The sequence below is a fragment of the Micrasema longulum genome, unplaced genomic scaffold, assembly GCF_059751315.1.
Source record: "Micrasema longulum isolate JH-2025_06_02 unplaced genomic scaffold, ASM5975131v1 h1tg000619l, whole genome shotgun sequence".
Taxonomy (NCBI): Eukaryota; Metazoa; Arthropoda; class Insecta; order Trichoptera; family Brachycentridae; genus Micrasema; species Micrasema longulum.
In genome coordinates this window covers 89,620-113,296 of record NW_028277815.1, presented here as the reverse complement: position 1 = coordinate 113,296, position 23,677 = coordinate 89,620, and the positions used below count along the sequence as shown (strand labels likewise).

The following is a 23,677-nucleotide window of genomic DNA, read 5'->3' as shown; positions in this document are numbered from 1 at the left end:
TGTGTAATTTATTGTTTCAGAATTTACTTTGTGGAAAAACATTTTGAATTTATTTAAAATGAAACAATTTGTAATTTTTACCAAATAAAAATTTGACATATTATAACACAACTAGTTTCAGGTATTCTGAATTACTCATCATTAGGTGTAAATATAAACCTTACTTAAATATACATACTGATTAGTACTTACTTAGTTACTGATAGGGTTGGGTGGAAGGGGCAAGGTAATGTGTGGTGAAGGGGGTGGGGTTTTCCTAATCATGGGAAATATTGATAGCAGGGATGAAGAATTTCGGAATATAATATTATTAATGAAAGCGTTCTCTGAAATAAACAAATGTGTTCAAAACGATATTCACACAGTCAATAAGATTGACATTTAAGTTAGTTAATTATAAAACTTTACTGTTTTAAAATTCCGTTCATTTTTATTTCGGCTTAAAATTTCATCAGATTATTATCATTCCCTTATATTCACTTAATGGTGCATCGGATACCGTATCGGTATACAAATGGTAACGTTTATTGATATTTTTGTGACATGAACGTAAGTAGTCTGAGACTTTATTTTTTTTATTGGACTTTAATCGTAGCGTATAATGTTAGAACATGAAATGTAATGTGATCAGTCTTACGTATCAGGTGTGCTTCCAGGAAATATAAAACATTGAAACATAAGCCCGGTACATGCTTCTACACTTACATATTTCCTTCTCATAAAAAAATCTACATCTGTGTTGCAACATATTTCAACATTGGTAATTTGCAGGTGGTTCCACCCACATCGAAAACGGTTTTAGCCACGATAATCATTATATTAATTACAACTTTTAGGATATAAAAAACAGTAATATTTAATAACAAAACATCGATTTTTATTAAATATGTAATATAACATTGTATTCTTTGTATAAATTTAATTAATCATCTTCTTCGGGTTCTTCTTCCGATATTCGAATTGCTTTGAAAGCGGCTCCATAGTTTCCTGACCCTGGATTTTGAAAGACCATTACACCGTTAATTAAGTACTTTTGGAAGAAGACGTTGTTAAGCTGTGTAAATCCTAATTCAGTTGCCACTTCTTGAGCCAGACCGGTAGTAAAAATACCAGCTATGACGTAAATTTTGTAAGCTCGCGCTGATTTCATAGCACACTTGTACATAAATTTGATGAGACCTAAAAGAAAAAATTGCGTTTAAAAAAATATTTATGAATAATTTTTGTGGCATTTGGATAAAAAAGAACATTTCCCTTTTATGGTGATTTTGCAAGAAATGTCAATGAGGGAGAAACCTCACCTCCATCTGCAGCTTATGTGCAGAGTACTGAGAGACTTTGTCAGCCACGCTATTTAATCTCCATATACCATGAGCGTACAATGAAAACTAGCGAAGCCAGAATTTTTGTTTGTTGGCTAGTTAAGTTTGAAGTTTCTGCATAGACACAAACTTATAGATTTCCTATTTAGTTCTCTTTTGCATTACATAGACAAAGCATTAGCAATTGTGTTAGTATGGAAGTGTTTTGATTTTGTCAGTATTTTCTGTAGCAGATGTTTATACGCTGACTCGTTTAATATACAGTTATAATTTAGTAAACATTTTTGAAATATAATTGAACCTGTTTTTTCTTTACCTGTTTCAGTACTATAACTTGGTAAAAAAAACTGAAAAACGCTAAATTTGATTTTTCACTCTATGCTCATGACACATTTTTATTTAATAATTTTAAACAAAAAAATAAGAGCAGAAAGAGAATTTTGGTATTGCAAGAAAGCAATCTTTTCACATACCCAAAAAACTATTTTGAAGGCCTTGGGTCTTTCTATCAATTTCGCTCATACAAAGTTTTGAGTATATCCAAACATTTTTTAATCAACTTACAGGTAAAATAAGAAGTAAAAAATTCGAAAAATTGTTTGAAGGCGTTCAGGCAGGCAAAAATAAAAAAAAAACTTTGTTTTGCTTTTTTTCAATTTTTGAAAGGAAAGGGAATTATTTAAAATCATTTGTCAATGTTTTTTTCGAATATCTGCACTTTAGAATATTCTGTCTTTTTCACCTGTCTTTTTTTCTCCTCTGCTAGTATGTGTTACCTACGAGTGCATGCTCTACCAATACCACACGACACACACTACTTGCATCCATCTTGGTACGGGTTTACCTACATAGGTAGATGCGATAAAAACTAATATGTGAAAATATACATAGTGCTTTGTAGTAAACTATTGGGATAAAATATTTTTTTTATATACAATGTAAAATATAATATTGTGAAAGTTATTTTTTTTAACGCCAAATAAAGATGTTTGTTACTATTATCTTAAATTTGGCGTCCAATACACATCAAGTTAAAAGTTTGACCAGGATTCTGGTTCAATATCACGCACAAAATTAGATTCTTTGTACCTTTGCAAACAGCAAAAGATTTAAATTATAATTCGTTGAAAGTTAGGCTTGAATCCATACAAAATAGTTTTCAACAAAAGCAAAAAATATCATAAAAACATAAATCGTGATTTTTTTTGTTTTATTTTTACAAAGCGGGTGGTAATAATTATTTCAAAGTGTCTTTGGGGAGTAATTTTGTACCATAACTTGACACTAGTGTCACATAAAACCTTTAGACATAACCGTAAACTTTTTGCAAAGCATGCTTAAAAAACAATCTACTTGCTCATTTTTAGCCGAATCGAGGTGAAAACACTTTCAATGACTAAAGAAAATAAAATAAATATTTGAATCAGTAATTTTGCGAGTTTTCGTGTAAAATAGTTTAACTTATGTTTGTAATTTCTTTGTTGACTGGGTTGTGTATAACATAAAAAGTTAAAATATATGTAAGTTATGAAGTATTAAGAGAACGGACGAAGCGAACTCTGATCACAACTGTCATCAAGCTGAAACGACTTGGTAGGCAGGGCCATGTTTTCGTTCTTTTATTTTGCGTTTTATAATTTTAATAATACACGTCCACCAAAATTAAATATAAAGAAATATTTTCGGTTAAAAAAATTTCTCTTTTGTGATCCCAAGAGTTTTTAATGTCCTGAATAAACATATATTATTTATCAATTTAACTTTTTTACATAATGTTTATTGTTAACTGTATTTTTGGCGGGCTTATTACTGAATGGCAATTTCTTCCAACCAACCGAGAAAATAAAAGTATGATTTTTGTAAAATTAAAATATCACATACTAGGAATACCGAAAAAAATATATGAAGTGGATTTGGAATAATAAATTGTATTTTCGAAATCAATATTGTTATTGTCGAGAAAGTTTTTTTTCATAAATGTAAAAAATAAATTTAATAAAAATACATTGCTAGAAAAACGCAACATGTTTGGCCTTGGAAGTTGTGGCGTCAAGATTTGTGACAATGTTTTAAACAAATTTGAATGGCCATAAACACAAATCGTGACATAATGGGGGCGTGGCCAATTGAATGACCGTTTTTGCGGGAATTCAAAATTACAAATTTAAAAAGATTTTTTATGCTACTAATAATTGCCATTTTTTTTTTTTTTTACCGGACCGCATTTCATAGACTTTTACTATTTTTTAAATGTTTAAAAAAACGTGTTATCTCCCTATTCAATTTATGAAACAGATTCAATCGAAAATAAAAATAATAAAATAATAAAAATATATGAAAAAATATTTAACGTTAATTACCTTTAAACAATAATATAAGTTAATATGAAAAGGGAAAAATGAGGAAAAAGGAAAGGTGAATAGATCAAGGAAGAGAAAGGAGATATTTCTTCAAACGTGATTTAAACAAAGATACTGTAGTAACATCTTTGGTGGTGGGTGGTAGATAATTTCACAGAAGAGCCGCATGGACACTATATAGGTTAGAGAAAAAAAAAATGTGGATGGGTATTAAGAGAGAGTTTTGAGAATGAGAACGAAGATGCTAACCATGAACTGACAAGGGTTGAAATTTTTTACGGAGGTATGTAGGAGCGTTAGGACTATGAAATAAATTGAACAGAAGTGAAAGGGAATAATAGTCTCTTTGCTGTATAATTTGGAGCCATTTTAGTTGCCTAAGATAATCAGAAATGTGGTTATACTTTATAAGACCAAAGTAAACTTTGTGCATGTATTCTGAAGTCGTTCAAGTTTTTCGAGTTGATCACAGTTAAATCAATCATGGAAACGTCAGGGTAATATGAAATGGGTAGTAGTAATGCTGTGGTAGTAATGTTACTTCATATTACGTTCTCTAAAACGAAAGCCATTTTCAGAAGAAGTGTACAAGTTTGGATTTTGTCTGAGGAAAGAGACTATTCCAGGAGACTGCTGCGAGACGTTGCATAGATTTACATATAGTATTACTAAGCGTGTTTTTTTAATTTTTTTATTTTATTTAGAAAACATACAGTCATACGTAATGAGTATTAAAAACAACGATTTTTAAACACAAAAAGACCAGTGTTTTTGTTAACTGCGCAAAAAGTTTAAATATTAAATATCACAAAAAAATTTAAATAAATAAGAAACTGGAGTGAGAAAATAATAATTGTCAACATTCGAGGTTATTATTAGTAATAAATAAAAAATACCGAATGCACACTCCAAGCCATCCATGCACACATAAACGCACATATAAAACATACACACACATATACATTACATGCAGCACATATACATAACATAAACCACTCAAGATGCACATTCAGCAACTATTCCAAATAATCAAATTCATGAAGAAATTTTCTGTATAAATGCAATGTGCAGTTAAAAATGTCACCATCAATACTGAGTCCATTAGAATTTCTACAGGTACATCTAATGAATGAATTCGAGGTATAATTGTTTTTACAAGTTGGTACATATAAAAAAAAGACTTTAATCTGGTGTAGCGAAGAGGACAACGGAAACCAATATTTTGCAAAAAGTTCGGCAAATCAACCATATTATGTATTTAGAATTTCGAAGAGAAAAATTAAATCACATGGAAGACGCCTTGTCTAGATGTTTGTTGAAATTTGTGTTTATGATTTTTTTTTAATTTGGTAGGTATTCGTCAATAATATGCGTGATTTAGCTTTCTATTATGTTATATCATAAGTAAACACAGGGCTCTTGACCTCATAGAGTTAGGAATACGTTTTTTTTTTTGTAATGTGTATTTTTATATGAATAAATAAATACAACGTGGTTCGTAAAACTACCGTAACATTTTTTTATTTTTCTCTATATAAGTCTCTTTTGTATATTGTATTTTAACGTGTCCTATGAATGGATAAGCTCTCCCCAGCGATTATTATTTTTATAATTTATTAAAGTTTATAATGTGAAAAAGTGAATAAGTAAAAAAATAAATGTACTGTGGGTGAATCCTGAGAGCCTTAACCACAGACGTTAAGTACACTAATATTAACCTTAAAACATTTCATTTCACCTGGATCGTATAACTTCTAAACAAGAGTAGTTTTTTAATGAAACAAATTTCTACAATAATTCTAAAATTAAAAATAACTACTTCTTTAATTCATTTTTGATAAGGAAATAAATATATAAACTTTGGTTCGTCAGAATTATGAAACGTGAACCTGACTTGGGAGGACGCATGGGAGCTGGCGGCTCAGCTAACAGAGATGCCTGGAAGCTCTTCGTGGACACCATATGCTCCGGCTAGGGAGCGGATATAGAATGATAATGAGGGTGATGAAAAATTTCAAATGAATTATTATTATTTTTAGTAAAAATAATAATATGTATAAATGGTTTTCATAAAAATAAAGTTATATGCAACGTCACAGGTTTATGTGACCACATATTTGCAAAGGATAAAATCAATAGATTAAAGCGTTGTTATGTTATTGTGGCAACCATGGGCGATCATGATTGCAACCGGTAACAAATTTCAGATTTTCGATGCAGCCATGTTTTTTTTACGTTTAGAGTATTAAGGGTCCAAGTTTTATTTGTACGGGGTTCAGCTTTTTAATGTCAGAAACAAAAACCAAATATTTATTGTTCCGACAAACTAATTCGATCATGTCAAATGATGTAGAAAACCAGCAAGTCTGCGGCGTGTACAATAAACGTCAATCCAATCCATGTTCTCTTTTTCATCTTGTCAGTTATGTTTCACCGCTTGGATGTGTGTGTTGATTACTCAACGGCCAAAAATCGTGACGTCACGGGTGATGATATTTTGGAGTTTCGGTGGGAATGAAAAAAAACACAAAACTTAAAACGATACGTTAATCAAAATTTTTTTTGGCTTTGTTTGATGGAATAATAATATTATTTTTTTATAAAAACGCTGAATTTCTTAATTCATTTTTTGGTAGATTTTTATTATTCAAAGATTTCAAGATATTAAAAAAAAAAAAAGATCCTTTTTTATTTGGAAAATACGTTGGAAACCTTTTTTTTCTAGAATTTTAAGGAGAAATAAAAAAAAACTTGAAAAATCAACAAGTGGATGTTAATGTATTGGATTATTTTCGTTTTAAAGTAAAAAAATTCCAATTAAAAGTTTAATCGTTTTTTCAAAAGGTAACAAAAAAAAAAAATTTTAGCAGGTAATTTCTTCCTAATCCTCTATTAAAAGCTTAACAGGCCAAGAGCGTAATTCAATAAAGTAACAATCTTGTTTATTACAGCAAAACGATAAATTGAAAGATGTAGAAGAAAAACAACGGTTATTTACCATTAAATTTACTAAAAAATATTGAAAATACAGAATGAAAATTGAATTTTTGACATTTCCTCTTTAACCTTTAACATACTATGTGAAAAAATTTCCTTTGGGTCTGACCTGAGGTTAGGAAATGATCGCCTGATAATCATAGTCCTTTTTTTTCATTGAAATTATAATACGTGGGTCATTTATTCTTAGTGATCAAATTAGATTAACATCTCTTTCTCTCAAATGAATTATTTATATATTTGTCCCAGGGTACTCGATAATTTGTCATTTTCTGAGATCCTGATCCTGACAAAATATTTCATTTAAATATCTTATATGCTTAAATACGTGACAGTATTATTATTTTGTGTTCAAATATACTTGGAAATTTCAACAAAATCCCCGGTATTTTTTAAAACATAAATATTATTCATAGTTCATAAGTTATTCGTGAATTTAGTCAAATTTGCAAGGTCAGGTTTATCATAAGAACAGGTGAATTAAGGCCCAATCCAACCGCCCATTGAAAAACTGTATTGTGATACAGAATAGAGTTGTTTTGCAATCGATCACACATTGCTCTGTATATGAAGAACAACTTGTATTTTAATACAGAGAACATCTACGTTTAGATACATGTTGCTTCCGAAAATTTTGGCAAACGATATACGAGTACAGACTGCCACAACAACTCTACTTTGCAATGTTTAGCTATATCACTCGTACAGTTTAAAGTAAGTTTGAGGTCTTGGATTAGCATGACAGGAACAGATAGACACATTCTTTCGAAAAAAAAATGCAAACTGCAAATAAATCCTGTTTTCGTAATATCAGCATATGTTAATTTAGTTTTTTTTTTTTCTTTTCTTTTTTTCTCGTGGTAATATCATACCATATTGTTAAGCTATAAAGTTTTTTATAATTTAAAAAAGAATGGCCCACGCTCAGACGCTGATGTTTTTGTAGGCATTTTTTCCAATTTATGTTTTAGCTTAATTTTAAAATGTATTTTTCTAAAGTGTATATTTGTAATTATATTTCTTTGTAAATAATATATTTAAGGAACAATAAACAAATAAAAAATAAAATGAATACAAGGTTAGGTTAGGTTTGGTTAGGTTAGATGATTGAGTAGAAGTGGGTAATTTTATTATTCTTTTATTGCAATTGAATGATTTTGTTAAGTAAATTACACATTAACTACTATATATTTATATTGTACACCTGCAAGAGTACTAAATTTATTTACTGCTTAAATAGCGTGTTACTAATTGTTTGCTCTTAAAAGGCTGTGGTAAAAAAAATATTTGCACGCGGTGATTTAACATCGTGTTACCACAAGCAAAAGATGGAATATTCTGAAGTTCTGACATTCGAAAATATATAAAAAAATATTTTAAAATCATAAAGTTTTAGTTTTTGTAATCTTCAAATGGACATTCTTACATTGGATTTGGAAAGCAAAATTTGTTTGAATATGCTGAATTATGCGAATGAAAATGATGCCAATACCACCAAAAATATGTTTTATCATCTCAAAAAGAGTACGCCAATAGAAATTATTAGAAGAATGACAGACGCTGTTATGCGGCCAGTGTTGTTGTGTGTGAATGTGAAAACAAAAGAAGAAATTCGATTAATCAGTCTGTGTTCTTCTTTCTTCAAAAAAGCGTCTAAACTGTTTTCGAACTGGCTGACTGAAATGGATTAGATAACTAGGCTTAGCCATTTATTCCCGTCTCAAACCACCCTGCTGGAAAATATGTTTTTCTTGAGATTGAGGTGAAATTGGCGAAGATAGCACTATGATTAATTGAATTAATTTTAGAGCATGTGTATGTTTTTTTTTTAAATTTCTGAACTTCAGAATATTCTATATTTTACTTGAGATAACACAATGTTACATCACCGCGTGTTATGGAATTTTGTATCACAGGCTTTTAAGAGTTAATGAGATATTTTTGGAAAAATCACTTCAATCAATCAAGCAGATTATTTATAAACTATTGCAAAGATTACGAGTATAAGGCGTTTATAATTTAAAGAAAATTTATTTCCAGTAAAAAAAAAGTTGAATAAATAATTGTATTTTAATTGGAACCATAAGTTAATTAAAGGTTAAACCCGCGTTGGTTCAATATTTTTTTTATAACAAGTTCGTCATTGTTAAGCTAAGATTATTCCTATACCTTATTAACAAACATCGTAAAATATATATTTTATGAGTTCGGGCCATTAAAAATCTCGCATCTTGAGAAAACTCCTGGTTGATATTTTCTAATCTTTAACAAGTCAAATACAAAGTAAACAGATTTTAATTGGGTTCATTGTAAAAGCTTTGGACCGTTGAAATTTATATTTTGCAAGGATTTTAACGCCCAAAATGTTTGTTAAAAAATATTGCAAAAAATATCGCTTTTCATCTTTTATTTTAGGACTTCTTTTAGCGGCTTTTTTCAAATAAAAAAAAGGTCTTTAAAACAAATAAAATTTTGATACATTCACTCTCAAAAAACTCTGGTAAATAAATCCTTGCGCACAATGATGTAACATCGTGTTACCACAAGCAAAAGACGGAATTTTCTAAAGTTCGAACATTTGAAAAAAAAAACATTAGGACATATTGTTTAATATGACTCGGGTTGTGGTACCGTGGCTAATGTTGCAGACTCACATATTAGAAGTCCAAGGCTTGAACCCCACTCTACCCCAACTTGATTTCCATTTTTTATAGTGAGTGATTTACAACTCGATGAAATTGGCCACCAAAATTAAAATATTTGGGAAAATTAGAAGAACGCTAATACTATTATTAAAAACAAAAAAACCCTTTATATAAATATATAATTAAGTCAAATTACAGGAAAATAAATTTAAAAACATAAGTACGCCGGTCATCTTATGTGCGTGCGTCCCTCATCTCTGTCAATAACCGACAGAATCTATTTCCATTTAACACCGGCCACAGAACAGCGTCACTATCTTTCTTATTATGAGTTCTTCTTTCGTTCTCTCTCATACAGATTTATTGCTAGTATGGCCTCACATTCATTATCCGCGTAGCTAGGAAAAATACTTTTTGTAACATAGATATACAAAATTTACTTTCTAAATCTGGTTTAAAAATGTCCATTTGAAGATTAAAAAAATAGAACATCTTAATTTGAAATAAAAAGAGAAATATATCTAGTCTTGCATGGTATGTGGAATAGTGTGACATCACAGCCACACAAGTACAAATTTCAAAAACTATCGTACCTGTAAAAATAAAGATTGAGGCAAAAGATCATAATAAAATATTATTTGACGATGTTAAGGTTTTGCCAATTAACAAACTGTGTCAGTATAAGATAGTGACAGATCATTTTCTCGATTGCAGTTTTAAATCCAAAGTAACCCACCAGATAGCGACCCGACAAGTATTGGCACAGCAGCTGATGGTGCCACAACAGAAGAACTACTATGGAGATAGAACAATAGGGAGTGTAGTACCAAAAATATTAAATTTAATACCAGTTGAAAATCGTAAAGAAAAAACCTAAATTCATTTAAAAAATAGTCAAAAACTTATTAAAAACAGCAAGTGAAACTTAAGTGTGCACAGGAATATATTATATTCTTCATTTATAATTAAACTATGTACCTACCTTTTTTGAATTTAAAAAATAAATAATAATAATGTTATGTAACCCGTAGACAAGCTTTGGCTTTGCGGGAACAATAATAAATTTATGTATGTTACTTATTTGTTAAAATTAAAAAAACTTTAAAAAAATGAAATAAAAAAAAAAGAGTTTTAAAAAAATACCTACTTAAATAAAAAAAATATTTCTTGTGAATTACAAGACATTAAAATATTACAACGAAGATGATACACTAGTCCACAGCATACTAAAATACTGTTCCATATTTTAAGATCTTTCTGGATCAAACCACATTTTTGAAATAGAAAAGATTCATAAGCGAAGAAGAAGAAAAACAAATGTCAAAACATATATAGAATGGTGAATGTTATACAGCATGTAAAATTGCATCTTAAACCATCAAATAACAAGATGGAACTATAAATACCTAAACTTCCACATTTGTTTTCTTCTTCGAAATATTTACCGTCTCTGGGTTATATCTTCATCAGTTTTGATAGACTTTATGTGGAATCCAGTGTTTGTTTACAAAGCTTTGGAGATACCTAAAATATTGTTAAATAAATAAGTAACCTACCTTTGTCTTGATATTTTGGTTTGATTCCTACAGTGTAAATCTTTATGTACTGTGGAGCACTGTACATATCGTGAATTGATATAGATCCCTCCAAAGTATTGTAATACTTCATTATAGTAGAAAAACAATTGCCAGTTCTTATTTTTAGTTTACTGAAGGTTCTCGAGAACGACGCTGGAACAGAAAAAAAATATCAGTCCAAATTAACGAAATAAAATGGAATTAAAAATAACCTGAGTTTTACAAAACAGGACAATGAGAGTTAAATCAATTAAAGTGTGACTGCATACGATCAGTAACGTTTCATCAGTGAAAATCACATTTCAATCTGTGGGTTACTGCCATTGACATATTAATACACATACATCGACACGCCCTATAGAGTCAAATGGTTTTAAAAAATTGTAGCGACACGTACTCATGGTTACTGTTTGTTTATTTTCACCAAGGCTACAATGACCATGAATATGTTTTTTGGTAAATAAAAAAGTTTGTATTTTAAAGTAAGCAATAAACATTAAATCGGATTGTGGTCCTGTGGCTAGTGTCTCGGACTCACGGACCAAAGGTCCGTGGTTCGAATCCTACTCTACCCCAACTCGATTCCATTTTATAATAGTGAGCTATTTACAACTCGTTGAAAATGGCCCTCAAAATTAAATATTTGAAAAAATCATAAGAACACAAATATTTCTTTAAAAATAAATAAAATAAATTAAAAAAAATATTTAAAAAAATCAGTTTTTGGTAAATCCAACTCAGATTCTTTACTTAAATTCTTTACAATTTTTACCTATTTACTTCTTTTTGCTGGATTTTGGAAAATACAAAAATAATATTAACTCACATTTATTTTATTTTTATGAAAACGTATTCCTATCAGTGTAGTCTTGCAAGTAAGAAGAGTTTCGCAATTGCACCGCCAGGCGTGGTTTGACGTTCACAATAACTATAACTCATATTTGATTTAAAAATATTGTTTTAAGGTTTTCTAATCATCCACCAACAAATATGTACTAATGAAAAGTTACATAAATTTTAGTTAAATTTTTTAGATAATTATTTTCGCAATGTTTATCCGAAAGGTTTTAACACGCTTTCGTGACACAGGTAGTCATTTTGGTCTATATTCTAAACGCCACATTTGGCTGGCAGTCGAAAAACGACTAAATACGCGTTGAGCATCACTGATCGTTCGGACATTTTTGAAGACTCGGAGCATATATATGTGTATTAAAATGTCAATGGTAATTGCCTTCCATGTCTTCATTCTCTAAAGGCCTTTGCTATCTGTAGTTGTTTGGTCACGAGTTATACAGAAAATGAACTAAGAATTTAAATATCTATTTATTTCATGAATGATTGCATGAGTATATTGATTTGCATTTTTTTCAATTGTTCAAGGCAATGTTATATTTGCTATATCAGAGAAATTGAGTTTTTTCTAGGCTAAAGTACAGTGTATCATTTGTTCTCGTAAAGCTACGGTTTTTTCAAAAACGGAGCCGTTATCTAGCGGAAGTAATAAAACGTGATGCGGTAAGCGTGTTAAAATAGCCGCCTTAATGTTTACCAAAAATGTTGAAAAGTGCCGTTATTTAGCGGCCGTATTCTTTTTTTTCTTCATATTTTAAAAAATCCTAAAATCTGTGTTACAAAAAACTGGTTGTTCTCTCAAGATGATTGGGTCCAACTGTTCCTTCGTCTCTTGGGTGGTCTTCCGGGTGGACATTATCCAGATGGGATTTTATCGGCTGCAGTGTACACAAATATATCACTGTTTATTCTCTCTGCGTGGTCCTTCTAGTAGCTTTGTTTGAATCTACTCCATCATTCGATATCCTTTATTGTATGCTGAATTCACTCAACTTTATTTTCTTATTTTCATTAAACTAAGATCTACTACGGTGTAACTTGGACATCTAGACATACCTGACATTATTATTAGGTATATTTGGAAGATTAAAAGAATTAAAAATTGAAAACTATTGTTTATAGGAAAGTTTGTTATTTAAAAAAATTGCTTCAGATGACGGCCGTTCTGTAAATGACAGCGTTGTTGTTCGACGTTCTGCTCAGATTCAACGCATTTCAAGAAATTTGCGCTGTCAGATTTGCACAGAAAACGTTTTAATGACGTCATTCACAACAACATAACGCCCGCTATCTAACGGCACAGTTTTGTTAGAAAAATATAGCTTAACGTTTAATTGTAATAAAAAAAATAACAGGTTAAATTTTTTTTAAATTATTATTTCAAACCTCACCTTTATCAACAATTCTCATTATCATTACACCAACAATTTCTCCAGTTTCTTCCTTAACTGCTACAATGGACGCTTTATCTTTCATCTGTATTTTGGCATTGTCCAGAAATTCTTGGACTGATTCATGATCTTCGGCAGTATTCAACATTGTGAAAGTTATCTGGAAGGATATTTTTTTTCGCATACAATTATTTTGTAAAATAGGTTTCATTGAAAATAAGCACTTTAACGAGGGTAAGGTGAAAAGTTCTCGGCCTGACCCAAAAATAGCGTTGCAATCAGCAAAAAAATATGTTGCTTGCCTGGATGCACGTATCATTAGTTTGTATGACAAGTTTAAACTTGTTCTTTTAAGTAGTTTGCTTAAACAAATTTTTGCAGTGGACGTTTTGCGTGTTTTTCGTTAAAATGGATAAACTTGAATATCGTGCGGTCATAAAATTCTTCGTTTTGGATGCATAAACCCCCTAAGGAATTTCATCCAAAGTTGACACAAGTTTACGTGGACTTTGTTCCTTCCATGTTAACCGTTAAAAAGTGGGCAGCTGAATTTAAACGTGGTCGCACGTCCCTCGAAGATGACTTACGTGAACTACGGCCAAAAACCACCACCACATCGAAAACCATAAAAAAAGTGCATGATATCGTGTTAAACGATAGGCAAATGAAGGTTAAAGAGATAGCTGAGGCTGTAAAAATGTCGAAAAAAAGTGTATGAAACATTTTGCACAAAGAATTAAGGATAGAAAAGCTCTGCACAAGATGGGTGCCGCATTTGCTAAATGCCGATCGAAAGCAAATGCGCAAAAGACTTTTGCAACAATGTTTGAATCGATTCAATAAAGATCAAACTAATTTTGTGTGGCGATTTGTCACTATAGATGAAACATGGATTTACTACTATACGTCAAAAACAAAACAACAGTCCAAGCAGTGGGTGGAAGCAGGTAGTTCAGCGCCAAAGAAAGCGAAGTCGATCGCATCTGCCGGAAAGATCATGGCCAGCGTGTTTTGGGATGCGAAAGAGATTTTGTTAATTGATTACTTTGAAAAAGGCAGAACAATTACAAACAAATATTTTTACAACCTTTTTGACCAGCTGGATGCCAAAACTCGCGAGAAGAGGCCTGGTTTGAAGAAAGAAAAAAACATTTTTCACCAGGACAACGCACCTGCACACAAGAATGCATTGGCGATGAGAAAACTGCGGGATTTGGGATACAATTTGCTCGACCATCCCCCCTTTTCTCCTGATTTGGCACTCTCAGACTTTTATCTGTTCTTTGGGAATAAAAAAAAAATATTTCTGATAAGAGCTTTGCGTCCGATGAAGAAGTTAAGAGGGTCGTAGATGAATATTTTCACAGCCTTCCAGACTCTCACTTCTGAGAAGGAATACTGATGTTAGAAAAACGCTGGACTAAGTGTGTTGTAGTCAAAGGAGATTATGTAGATAAATAAAATCATTTTTCAACTTAAAATCGCAGTCTTTCATTGTGAGGCCAAGAACTTGTCACCTTACCCTCGTATCCTTGAAAATACTATGTCAGAATAAAGTTGTTTTTTCAACACGATATTTGGTAGCAACGTGTATTAATGTTTTCATTTTGTTGTAAATATACATCATGCAAGATTTATATATTTTGAGAATAATGCAATAATTATTTCATTTAATTTAATTGGGAGACCAACAGACATTAATAAATTGATAAAATACAGTTATATTTTAAATACATATCATAAAGTCTAAAAAATAAATTCTCATATCGCCTATAGTTTTTTACCAACAAGCGGCGTACCCCAAGGATCACACTTAGGACCTATTTTATTTTTAATTTATATAAATGATATTGTTGATTTTAGCGATGTAAAATATTTACTTTTTGCTGACGACCTTAAGCTTTATAGAGTTGTAAATAATACTGATGATTGCAATACCCTGCAGATGAATCTCAACAGAATTCACGAGTAGTGCAATAAAAATAATATTTTTCTCAATATAGATAAATGCCAGGTTATTTTCTTTTCTAAAAGTAAGAAACCTTTAATTTTTAACTTTTTTTTGAACCACGCAACAATTAAAAGAGTTGATTTTATTAGGGATCTTGGCGTTATTTTTGATGATGAACTTACATTTATCAAACATATTGACAAGATTTCAAATGAGGCGCTAAGTATGTTGGGATTTATTTGTAGGGTTACTAATAAATTTGAAAGTATCGCACCAATCAAGTCACTTTATTGCTCCCTGGTTAGAAGTCGTTTAGAATGTATTTCTCCAGTCTGGTCGCCCCATTATTGTGACATTCTGATTCACTCGAGCGCATCCAGAAGAAATTTATAAAATATATTACTTTTAAACTTCATATTCCAGCTGATTTATTTAATTACAATCAATTGTTGTCTTCAACAAATCTTTTAAAGCTTTTTGATAGAAGAATCCTAACTGACCTAAAATTACTTTGTAAGGCGATCAATTCTAATTGACTGTCCAGATTTGCTGGAGTTGGTGTGTTTCCGTGTACCTGGTCGACATACCCGCCACAGATCTCCTTTTTGTTCTGCAAGTTCTAGGACCAACTATCACATGCACTAGCTTATCCCTTGGCTCCATAGATATGGCAATAAGTATGAGGACAAGGCTGATATATTTGGTTCTGGACTTGATAGTTATAAAACGAGTCTGATTTCTTTTTTTCTCTCGCAATATTATTCTTAAACTTTTCTTTATATTTAAAAAAATATTTTCCTTTGTTTGTTTTTTCATATTTATGTATTTATTTCGTTAATTTTTTGTTGCTTAAGTGTATTTACCTACTTGTTACTTTTGTTAAAGTTATGCAATTTTATAATTTTTTGTTATGTTTTTATGTGTATTTTTTTTTCATATTTATGTTCAATATATGTTAAAGGAAATTTATGCCGTTTATGTAAAATAAATAAATAAAGTCCAATTAGAGGCTTCCACATAATATTGTAATAACAAATGTTGTCACATAAAAATTATGCAAAATATAAAATAACTATTCATACAGAACGTATAATATTACTAAAAATGTAATTGTAATGCATATTAATAAAAATAAATATATTTTTCAATATAAATCACACAGCTTCACAATATAATATTTATTGCAACTATAGTTGACCATGCAATGTACACTTATTATATGCCTACATACAGAACTGCAAAAAACCTGCATAATATAGGCTGCTGATTTAAGGCGCAACATCATAACATGATTTTTATGAATTTTATTTTAAATGAAGTAAATAATTTGTTATTAATATCAATAGAATTTGATTGATAATTACACATATTGCAGGTTAAATTAACAAATGAGGTTTTAAAAAGATTTAAGAGAGCATTTAGAAATTTTACGAGTACCTCCTTGCCGTACTGACAAAAAAAAACATACGAAACAAAATATAACTGGACCAATTGTCTTTTATTACTTTCCACAACTTGCGAGTTACAAAAATCATATGGAATGTTAACATTGAAAATAAAGCAAAAATTAAATAATGAAACAAAAAACATCGAGAAAAAAGATTTAAATTAAGAACACAACAAAATTAAAAGCAGGTATACTGCCCCTTATCCAAAAAAGCAGCTATTTGCAATTATATTTTGGGATATTATGACACTATTTAGTATTTATAAATTTAAAGTAATTAAGAAACTATTATTATTAATCATAAGTAAAAACACATGTCGTATTTACAGTGTTTTTTTTATGAATCTGAAAATTGATATTTTATTCTTGCTTAAAAAAACTTGAATACAAAAAAAAAACTTAATATGGTTTTTCGTATTGAAATATTATTTTTATTGCTTTTTGCTTTATACCAAATGGTTCTAAAATTCTTATAGACTATTTATCTTATATTTCATTCATGTTGTGATTTTAGCTTATAAGGGCAGTATAGGTATGCAAATTCAGGGGGTTATTACGTCTTTTTAGAAAACATGAAGCTGTATCTGTGATCTATTTTATGATTTAAAATAAATAGATTTGTGAAATAACTAGCAGCAATATCATGCAATGATCTCTTTTTGATTAAATCTCGGTATTAATGTTTTTCCCAAATGTGTATATCGTTTTGGGGAACTAAATATTATGTTCATCCAGGATTTAGGAAGGTATTAAATAATTGAAATGATGGGATAAGTTTGTACAAAAATTCAGCTGAGACCTCCTTGGTAGCGGCATGACCAGAAATATATCAATGAAACGATTTCCAAAAAAAGATAATATACCTTTGTCTATTCCTGACTAAGGGGGGTATCAAGGCTCCCCCGGGTAGTACATTTTTTCCAATTTTCTTTTTGATCATCATACTGATTTCTTTTTTTGCGCACGGCATAAAATTAAGATTGTTTTGAAATTATAAAAATACTTTTTTGACAAATTAATATAATAATTCTTGTTTGTCTTTGCCTTCCCTCCGTGCAAACAGCAAACAAAACAACTCATTGCTCTACAGAATAATAATTTTTGATATGTTGGTTAGTTTGCACTTGTGCTTTTTGCTATTTGGTGGCTTTTTTCCAGCTATAACCACCAAAATCTGGATTTCGTGTTTTACATATTACACGCATTAGCCCTTCCAACTCCCCGCTGTAAAGTTTCGCTAATGGTGGCGCGTTCATTAGATCATTTATGTTAAACGTGTATCAACGAGAGTAGAGAGGATGTTATATGGCACCTCTCGCAATAGTATTTTATGAAAAATGTATAAATTTTGCAGAAAACCCAATTTTATGAAACAGTTCTATAAACACTACTTTAAAAAATAAAATGTTTTTTTAAGTCGTATTTATAGCATTAAGCAGAGGTGTTCCTGGTACCCCTCTCATAAACTCGCGGATTTCTTTCACGCTCAGACTCGGGTTAAATAGATAATATTGGGATATGGGAATCATTGTGGTAGAGTCAGATTCGAACCGTGGGTCTCTAAGCACACAATACTAGCCACGGGGCTCCAACCTGGTTCTAATCCAGAAAAACATCTCATTAATATAAATATTTTTTCTGTTATATTTTTTTACGCCCATAAGACATCTATATACACAAAAAAAAATGTTTAACAAGAGTACACATAATTCAATCAATACTGAATAAATAAATGAAAAAAAGTATGAACAGTATTTAAAAATACAGGTTAGAGGTTAGACATATTGAAAGAAATGGAGTATGTTCTAGGACATAAAAATATTAAAGAAATGTAACTTGTTGAAGTTGAATTTAAAAAAAATAAAAAATATGTACGTAATATTTTCATACAATAAAAACTGTGTTAATGAATCTTATGGCTATTTGAATGAAAAAAAAAGTTTTAATATTAATTTATGATTAATAGCGAATTAAATATGTTCATCTATTTATTTATATTCACGGAACGTAGAGCACCTTACAAAAATACGTATTCAATAGAATATAAACACTAATATAATGTAAAAAGAAAAAAGTATAATGCGTACGAGTACACAATTTTTGTACATTGCTTTTTGATATTAAAAAGGTTTATGTTAAAGTCATTGGTTCGTGAGTACGTGCATTCTTTTATTTTGTAGATAAATATTGATTGTCAATTGTTTTAAAATTTTCTATAATTTCTTGTGTATCACTTGACAATAATAATCATCGACACTCAAGAACTAGAGTCGCATTTTCAATTTTTGGACTCATTGTACGTCACAAAAACTGTTCCGTCAAAAAATATATGTTTTGTTGCAAAAAGTTAATTATAAATATAATAAATAAAAGCCCAATGAAGAACTTCAGCCTTGCGGGAAATTGGATACATAAAATGTCTTCTTGGGCGCGGAATAAAGTGAGAGCAGTTTTTATTACGTAAGTGGTTAGTAGACAGAACGTTCCTATATTGATTTATTATTTATGTAAAAAAAAAAATTATCTCTCATTGAATACATTTTTTTATTTTCTTAGGTTAACCTTTTCTTTTATTTCTTTCTTATTTTATTTAAATTTTTTAGATCTTAATTTAATCGATTCTTTTAATTTTCTTTTTATTTTTTCTGAAGATATGAATTAAAGTTTAGAGATATCCGTTTTTGATAACATTTATGAGCACACACTTTTAATACATGTGTTTAATTTTTTTCTTATATTTAAAAGATATTCTAGTAGATTGCTCTTCTTTAATTTTAGTAGTATCATTTTTATGAGCACACACTTTTAATACATGTGTTTAATTTTTTTCTTATATTTAAAAGATATTCTAGTAGATTGCTCTTCTTTAATTTTAGTAGTATCATTTTACTCTATTTTCTTCCCTTAAAAAAAAATATTTCTTTAAAATATTTTTATCTGTTCATTATTTTATTTTATTGAATGTTCAATATTTTAAACGTATACAGTATTATATCTCTACTATTTTTATTTGATTATAAATTAAAACTAATGTCTGAGCACCCGATGACAAACTATTATTTAATTGTTTATCGGGAAAAAATATATCTTAATACTTTGTTTTCTTTGTAATGTATTAATATGGTAAAAATATGTATATTTTATAAAAATATTTTAATAAGTACGCACTATTTTGAAAAACGTCGCTGGTTCATATTAACCAACACATGATATTAGAGCTGTGAAGGATGTCCGGTTTGCTTACCGCAAACAAACCAATTAGGAGAACTAACAAAAAAAGAACCTCTGACGTCACACGCGAAGTTATTTCAGAAATACAAAACTTTGAAATATCGTAGCGCTGATAATAATATTTACAAAAATTAAAATTTGGCTTAGTTCAATAGCCTATTGATAAATAAAAAAGACACTGACTTTCTTTATTACAGGGGTGAATTACAGCGCAGAACACCCAGGCTTGTAAAAAATCACATTACATATTTGTGTTCTCAACGAGTATCGAAGTCGGAACCTTCCGTGCGTGAGTCAAGTGTCTTGACGACTACACTACAGAGGCCGCCTAACTTTAACAAGTTTTTACCTGACAAACACGTTGACATATAAATTTAATTACAAAATTATTTGACATAGGCAACGTTAAAAGGAAATTGTAGAAATAAAACTCATTACCTCGTTAGTTATGAAATGTTTCTTCAAGAAGATTATTGCGTCTTTATATCTCTTGTCCTGTAAATCTTCAACCCTTAATTTCTTTTTTTCATAAAATCCCCAAACTAAGGGAGCTTTTATTTTGTTTTCCAAGGCTTTTGCTTTATCTTCTTCAGTTAACTCTTCGGGTGGTTCCGCCATTTTTGCATATTATTATTCCCTAAATAAACACAAAAATACATTTAAAAAATATTGTCTGAAAAAGGGGGGTTTTACTCATTTAATTCTCATGAACGCCCGAAAGGCTTTTACAAATATGGTAATTTAATTTATGTTGATAAATGCAGAAATATAAGAAAACCGAGAAAGACATGGCATGACCAGATCCAACAAATACTTAGAGATGGACATGTTAAAAGTCGGAATAATCGGCGCGTGGCATAAGAAGATGTATGAATGTAAAGGAAGCGAGATCTGTATGCTAAGATAGAGCCATGTGATGTTCTATTCTATCTGCCTACTCTTACGGTAAAACGACGCAATGATTTGTTTGTATATAATATTGGAAAAAAACCAACTGAAATATATGCTCATGTTTAATTTCTCAAATGCTAGATGAAACTTGTGTAACATGCATTATAAATCATTTTCTGATTCTGCCTGTTCTGGTTGCACCGTCTGCGTAACATGTGATGTAAATAACCATATTATCTCCCTTGGTCCTAGATTTGCCACTTTCTTAATTCTTAACTATTGTGTGGCTCTGATGTCACACAAGTCAACAAAGGATACAAAACTTGATATATCTCTATTATTTTTTAAAATTATTAACTCGTATTTTTGGTAATCATCAAATGGACATTTTCACACCGGATTTGGAAAGTAAAATCTGTATAACTATGCTGGATGTTAAAACAAAAAATACTAATCCTTGCTACGCGAAGAATGAATATCCGATAATTCAGCAACACATCTGTATAAGAGAGAGCACAAGCATATAACTCATAACAAGGAAAACAGACAGTGCTCTATGGCGGGTATTGTGTAAAACATATTCAGTTGGTTGATGACAGTGATACAAAACGCACGCGCCAAATATAATCGGCGTATTTATGATTGTTAATTTATTTTTCTATAGAAGGGCAAAATTATATGTTTGTTTGCATAAATTATGAAAAAAGAATTAATAATTAATATGCGTCCATATTTTTTTTTCGTTTCAAACGTCTGAACTTTATAATATTCCGTCTTTTACTAGTGGTAACACAAAGTTACATCGCCGCACGCAAGGAGATTATTTACCAAAGTTTTTTAAGAGTTAAAAGCGTTTTTCAAAATTTATTTTGTTTGTGTGAGAAGCAGTTTTTTTATTTATATTTTGTTGTAATACGAGTATATTGAATTGTTTTAGCAAAAAATGACAAATCTGCATTTTTTATATACTATTACTTTTATTTGCTTTTTATATATCTTGATATTTTTATGTTTTTTTCATCATGTATTTTTGTATTTCTTAATGTGGTACTCATTCTTATTTGGCATATTATTTATTACTTCTTTTCCTTAGTAAAGTATAGAGTGAGTTTCTAGAAATCATATCTCAATTATCATTTCAATTATGTTTTCAAATATATATTATTTTTCTATTGGTTTCAATAATATTATTATTTAGTTTTTTTTCGATACTACTATATTTTACTATTTTTTTTTTGACTTTTATGATACTATTCTTTTGTTTATTTGATTTTGTATAAATTTAAATCTTCATAATTTGTATTTTATATTTATATTAGATTATCTTTTTTACGTTGTATTTTTGGAATGTTATTATTTATAACCTTGTTTTCCTGGATTGTTATTATATTGTATCACATGTCATTATAATTTAATATTTTTTATTTTACTCCGTATTTTTAGTTATTATGGTTTGACACGGGCACACAGTCTAAAAAAGTCTTAATAAGTTCATTAATATTTAAACGAGTGTAATTTTAAATGAATAAATAAATAATACATAAAGATGTTAAATACGCTTTTTTTGCTGTTCTGAATATGTACTTGTTATAAAAGAAGTATTTTTTTAGTATCTTATTAACTTATAGCCACTCGAATGAACATAAGCTTGGAATATAAATAATTTATATTTTAGTTTGTGTTTTATGATTAATTGATGTTTAAATAAATTCAAAACTAGAAGGACTATCCTTTTCACACTCCAAAAATTGATAAAAAATATACATAAAAAACAATTACCTTATAAGAACCTTTAACATTTGATAGTATTTAAATGTCGGGACGTCAAATTTAATGGTTTTTTTATAATAAAAATTTCTATTAAATATGCCTCTCAATAATTCAAATTACGAACAATTAATATTTATCGTAAGTAATCACCTACTTAGGTATCTTAATTTGAATAAATAAATCAATGGATGGAAGATGAATGCTTAGATTAAGAAAAAATATGAATATTACACAGCGTTTAAAGTGATTAGTAGAACCACTTAGAACAGATTATGGGTCTTAACTTTCGAGAACCCTTCTGAAAAATATTTTCTACCCTTTTGCAATATTTATGACTTTATTAGGAGCTAATTTGTAAGATTACGATATTGTTCCAAAATAAGTTTTGTATTAAAGGAATTGGGAATATTCAGAGTTTATTATCTTGAATTATAGATATGTATATTAAATAAATAAATATGTTTTTAAAATATATTTTACGAATAAAAAAAACAAAAAAAATACCTTCTTTTTATTTACTTCTATTGGTACCTGATTAGTAGAAATTATTAAAGAAAACGGATCACGAGTCTTGTAAATTTTTAGACTTTGATGTTTACGTAAGAAAAAATACCAAAAAATATTTTTTCACTAAATATTTACGTGCGTACGTACGATGTTTCCAAAAATTTTCACTGGGAAGTTAAGTGCTACAAAAAATTGTATCCAAAAAAGTGTTTTCGTACACTCGGTAAAATCAGAGCAATTAATAGTATGGCGAGGTTTCTCTAAAATTTATGAAAAAATGTATGCAAATATTTTTTATTAAAATTAACTACTTTGAACTACGTAACAAATTCTTACGAATCAACTATAGCGTTGGATTAGTTTCCGGTTTCCGGGATGCCAACTCACCTGTCAGGGCAACTCACTTGTCAGGGCAACGCACCTGTCAGGGCAACTCACCTGTAAGGGCAACTCACCGATTACAATAAGTGACGTCACGGGTAGAGTAATTTCAAATGTACAAAAATGAAAACGATGATAATACGATCCATAAAAGCTTTTTTTGGTTTAGTTTAATAGTCTTAAAAAATAATTAAAAAATTTCTCATTTCAGCCATTTCCTTCGAGTCGTAAATAACCGTGTTGGAAAATGGGATAAAAGTTGTGATAATGAGGTATACGAATCTTAAACCTCCGTGATACTACCTACATAACCTGTCTTGAATTTATATATTATTTATTTATTTATACATAC

The 23,677-nt window shown here is 29.7% G+C and overlaps 1 protein-coding gene across 2 annotated transcripts; it reads right to left on the bottom strand.

Moving 5' to 3' along the window:
• Positions 1–746: 746 nt before the first annotated feature.
• LOC148280069 (uncharacterized) lies at positions 747–22,553 on the bottom strand. Of its 2 annotated transcripts, none has more exons than XM_088228967.1 (5): positions 22,032–22,152; positions 20,215–20,413; positions 13,148–13,307; positions 10,881–11,054; positions 747–1,179 (listed from the first exon to the last, which is right to left on the bottom strand). In XM_088228967.1, exons 2-5 carry the CDS (start codon positions 20,392–20,394, stop codon positions 923–925), a joined length of 771 nt encoding a protein of 256 aa, XP_088085093.1. In that variant the 5' UTR covers positions 20,395–20,413; positions 22,032–22,152; the 3' UTR covers positions 747–922. The 2 variants fall into 2 exon arrangements, with proteins under 2 accessions (XP_088085093.1, XP_088085092.1); XM_088228966.1 differs by lacking the exon at positions 22,032–22,152 and adding an exon at positions 22,447–22,553 and having other exon boundaries at positions 749–1,179.
• Positions 22,554–23,677: the final 1,124 nt, after the last annotated feature.

What these genes read in the sequence shown, in the direction of transcription:
- LOC148280069 (XM_088228966.1), bottom strand. Translation starts at nt 20,394, where the DNA reads ATGGCGGAACCACCCGAAGAGTTAACTGAAGAAGATAAAGCAAAAGCC. An exon ending in AACATTTCATAACTAACGAG is followed by an intron (nt 13,308 to 20,214) that starts GTAATGAGTTTT and finishes ATATCCTTCCAG; the next exon opens with ATAACTTTCACAATGTTGAA. An exon ending in ACCAAAATATCAAGACAAAG is followed by an intron (nt 1,180 to 10,880) that starts GTAGGTTACTTA and finishes TTTTTCTTTTAG; the next exon opens with GTCTCATCAAATTTATGTAC.